Source organism: Branchiostoma floridae, chromosome 2 (assembly GCF_000003815.2).
Source record: "Branchiostoma floridae strain S238N-H82 chromosome 2, Bfl_VNyyK, whole genome shotgun sequence".
NCBI lineage: Eukaryota > Metazoa > Chordata > Leptocardii > Amphioxiformes > Branchiostomatidae > Branchiostoma > Branchiostoma floridae.
The window spans coordinates 3,854,646-3,858,759 of record NC_049980.1 but is presented as its reverse complement, the minus strand read 5'-3'; the positions used below and the strand labels follow the sequence as shown (position 1 = coordinate 3,858,759).

Here is a 4,114-nt window from a genome sequence, read left to right as displayed (position 1 = left end):
ACACACACACACACACACACACACACACACACACACGGCACACGCACACACAGAGAGAGTGAGACATACACACACACAGGCACATGCACACACACATAGGCACAGCACTCACACACACACAGGCACACACACACACACCACACACAGGCACAGGCACACACACACAGGCACACACACACACACACAGGCACAGGCACGCACAGACACACAGGCACACACACACAGGCACAGACACACACACACAGGCACGCACACACACACACACACAGGCACAGACAAACACACACACAGGCACAGACAAACACACACAGGCACACACACACACACACATACACACACACACACACACTTTTTTATGCAAACTAAAAGTAAAAAGTGTGGCAATTAAAACTATTGCCATGGCGACGGTTTTATTGTCTATAAGTATTAATGAGTGGTGTTGTATTTGTGTTCTATCCTTTCGCCTAGCTGTATGTATGTGCTCAAAGTATGAAAGTCTTAGCCAAGAAAGGTATTGTAGCATTTTCTCAAAAACTATGTCAATGAGACCCTGATTTGCCCTTCTTACGTCTGTATGTTCAGCTTAACGTACGTGTTCCTGCCAAATGTCGGAAGAAAGGAATATAACACTAAATATTAACACTATAATAACACTTTCTCATTAATTATGTAAGTTAGGTAACAATTTGCATAATTGATGTCTATCGATATTCATATCTTTTCTAGTTACACATGTCATGTTTACGTGTCCTAGTAGTAATGAAATTCTGCGGCTTAATAAACTGTGCTCATTGATTATGAAAATTAGCTCGGGGTCTACATTAATAGTCCTTATTTATGGAAGGCATCTCCGAAGTTATCTACACATCAAAAATCACGATGATCCATTAACCCCTTCCCGAGTTATTCCCTTCCAAAAGGATGGTGCAATTGCGCACACGCGGACGAATTGCTGTAGAATTTCGTAAATTTTGGCCCATCGGATATATACTTAACAGTAAGCATGATATTTCTCTCTTTTTGAATTACATATGGTATATTTTTGAGCATTTTAACATGAAATGCTCAAAAATTGTCCTCATTGATTATGCAAATTAGCCCCTGATTTGCATGGTTAGCTTTTATATTTATGTAATTATGTTAGGCATCTCTGAAGCTATCTATATTCTAAATATCATGAAGATCCGTCAATCCATTCCCGAGTTATTCCCCTCTAAAGGGATGATGCAACTGCGCAGGCCTGTAAAAATTCCTGACATGCCTGCGGGATTTTGGGAATTTTTGTCAAACGGTCGCACACTATATCATTAGGCGAAGCCCCTGAGGCGTCGCCAAAATTTTTTTGTTTCAAACAGGAACTTTATCGAGATATTACAGAGAAATCTCGAAGGCATTGAGAACATCCTTATCTTCGTGCTGAGGGGTACCGTCAGTGAGATGCTGACAGACCTTAGGCTGGAGAAGTATCTACCCAACTTCGAGAAGGAGGATCTGACAGACGCTTATCAGCTGATTCAGACCAGCTTTGACATCGAAGAAGTTGGGCTGCCCACCAGAGGAGCCAAACGCAAAATTCAAGATAGGATCCAATACTATCGTACGTTGTGAAGATACACAGTGTAACTATGTTTGCATTAATTCATGTTATGTATATTTACCTTTATGAGTTGTACGTAGCTATGAATAATGGTGAAAGGGGATATGTAAAATTATGTATAATGGAAATATCATGGTGTATAATTATCTACAATCAAATTTATGCATAATTATAGCATACCTATGTATTATGTGACTTCTCCAGGGACTATTCAACGTATTCCGCATATTCATTTTTCAATTTACGACACGTATCTGCCCATTTTGCAGCTGCGTTGTGTGTGGCTGAGTTACAGTTTGGTCGAGAGCTTCTTTTGTGGAAAAGGATAAGAATTGAGTCCCGCGAATCCCATCCAAAAAATCGAACCAGCATGGTCTTACTAGTAGAAGAACAATATTGTTCCAAGCCTTATCACTGTATATTTTACAATATATTGAAACCCACAGCGACAAAAACAGACTATAATGTATATTTTTTTGTATTCTTCAAAGGTCTTGAACTAATGACGGTAAAGGATCGCATCCAAGAAGTGAGGAAAGAGGGGGAGAAGTGCCACCAATCCTGCCAGGAGATAACGCGCAAGTTCAACCGGTTCCTCTCAGAGATCAACAAAACTCAGGAGGACATCCTCACCTTGCTTGGCGACCAAAAGGGCAAGAAGGACATCATGTCAGTGATGTACATGATTGTTGGTGGTGCGGCAATAGCGTGCCTCGCTAGCTGCATCGTTGGAGCTGTCGGTGTGGGTCTGGCGTTCTTTCAGACACCAGGAGCTGTTGTATCTGTCTCTTCAGCGGTCATGATAGGCGGGGCGGCCGTTTTCGGTGCAGGGGCTGCTGCAACAGCTTGGGATATTGGTAAAGAAATGAAAGGCAAGTACTATAATATGTTTTTGCATTTGCACCCATATTCTGGGGAAAGGGATCGATTCTAAGACACAACCAGGCCTGAAGAAATTAACATATATGCCGTTCAATACAGTCTATAGAAGATAATGTTGTAAATGTGAGCTAATGAAACGTAGACTTAAGTTTTAAAAAACTATTTTGGTGATGGAATGTTCACCCCCCCCCCCCCCCCCAACCTTAGATTTCAGAAATGGAGAAGGTTCGCCAAGCCCTTGATGATTTGCATGGGCAGTTAGACGCCATGAACGCTGAGGCAGGGAAGCAGAGAGCGGCTTGGCGGGATATCGAGACCCAGGCGGAGAAGATCGTGCACTACATCGACAACTCGAAGATGGAGAGGACCGCTGACGGTCTCAACCCCAGCCATCGCCGCCCGGTGCAGGACGTGCTTGACGGCGTCCAGGTTGTGTTGGAAGATGCTGCGGTCCTCCAGGCTAACGTGGTCCAGTTCAAGAAGGAAGCACAGCGCGTGCAGGGGAACCTCCGTCAATTGTCCCTGATGGACGACTCGGTAAGTATTGTCATTGGACTCACAGCTCCTCTATTGTAGGAATCTTTGAATGCTGTGTATTGTATTAACGTTTGCATGTATGATATATTACGCACATGCGCATGCACACACACCCACACACCCACACACACACATGTATGCATATACACATCCATTTACATCTCCAAGTAAATTTTAGACTCTAGTATGGGATGTATGCAAACCTGTGCCTGTTTAGATATCCTGAATCCTTAGCATACCACCTTTCACAAAGATACATTTATTTGGTGACATTCTTGGATTTGGTAAGTTCAGCCCATTGTCCACAACATGTGACATAATATCTTTCGTTCCAATTTCACCCAGGCTGTTGTGCTTGCTGCACCTGGAGGCCCGTCGGTGTCTCCTCTGGCACCGCTGTACGACCTGATCACCCGCACCGTGAAGATGATGGGGACCGCCAAGGGAGGTAGCGGCGGTGTGGCAGAGCTCGCACAGAGCATGGGGGCATCTCTGACCGTGGGGTGAACAGAAACCGCGACTGTAATGTCCCTTTCATGTCCCTCCAGGAAGTTGTGTTAATTTTCTGCTTATTGAATGGTTTCGTTTGCCTTTAAACATAGCTTTGAGATGTACGTCGTTCTATAATAAAATTTCTTTGACTTTGTTCAATACAACCATAGTACCAATGACGTAAGGTAATAGTTCTATCAAGAACAGTAGTATACCGCTCAGTCGCAGCCTTGAGGGCTAAATTGATATGACATTACAGTGTATGGTGGTTAAAGATAGTGCTGTAGATCAACATGCTAGTATATATATCGACAGGTGGGACGGTGGATGTACTCTTCAAGCAGATATGAGACTGGTAAAAGGTACTATGACTTATTTCAGACAAAGTCTTTAATGTCGTTCTAGGTTAATTTGTCCACCTATCTATATGTCCACATATCTATATATGTCTGAGTCAATATGATTGTATAATGTGACGTCATCGGCGTGAACCGATCGATACTCAATGCTACTTGTGTTGCAAGATGGGGATTGGAAACAACGAGAACGTATGTTTGATGACTCATGTTAGCATCTGGGCAGGAATAAAGCAGTCATAGTATCAAA

At 43.0% G+C, this 4,114-nt stretch overlaps 1 protein-coding gene across 1 annotated transcript in view; it reads left to right on the top strand.

The window, feature by feature from the left end:
* LOC118410578 overlaps positions 1 to 4,114 on the top strand; it is a 6,928-nt gene extending 2,814 nt beyond the window's left edge. Inside the window, exons 2-5 of the mRNA XM_035812352.1 lie at positions 1,356 to 1,597; positions 2,089 to 2,469; positions 2,694 to 3,016; positions 3,362 to 4,114. Of these exons, the coding sequence (XP_035668245.1) occupies positions 1,356 to 1,597; positions 2,089 to 2,469; positions 2,694 to 3,016; positions 3,362 to 3,523 (1,108 nt within the window). The 3' untranslated portion in view covers positions 3,524 to 4,114. The remainder of the gene's footprint in view (positions 1 to 1,355; positions 1,598 to 2,088; positions 2,470 to 2,693; positions 3,017 to 3,361) is intronic.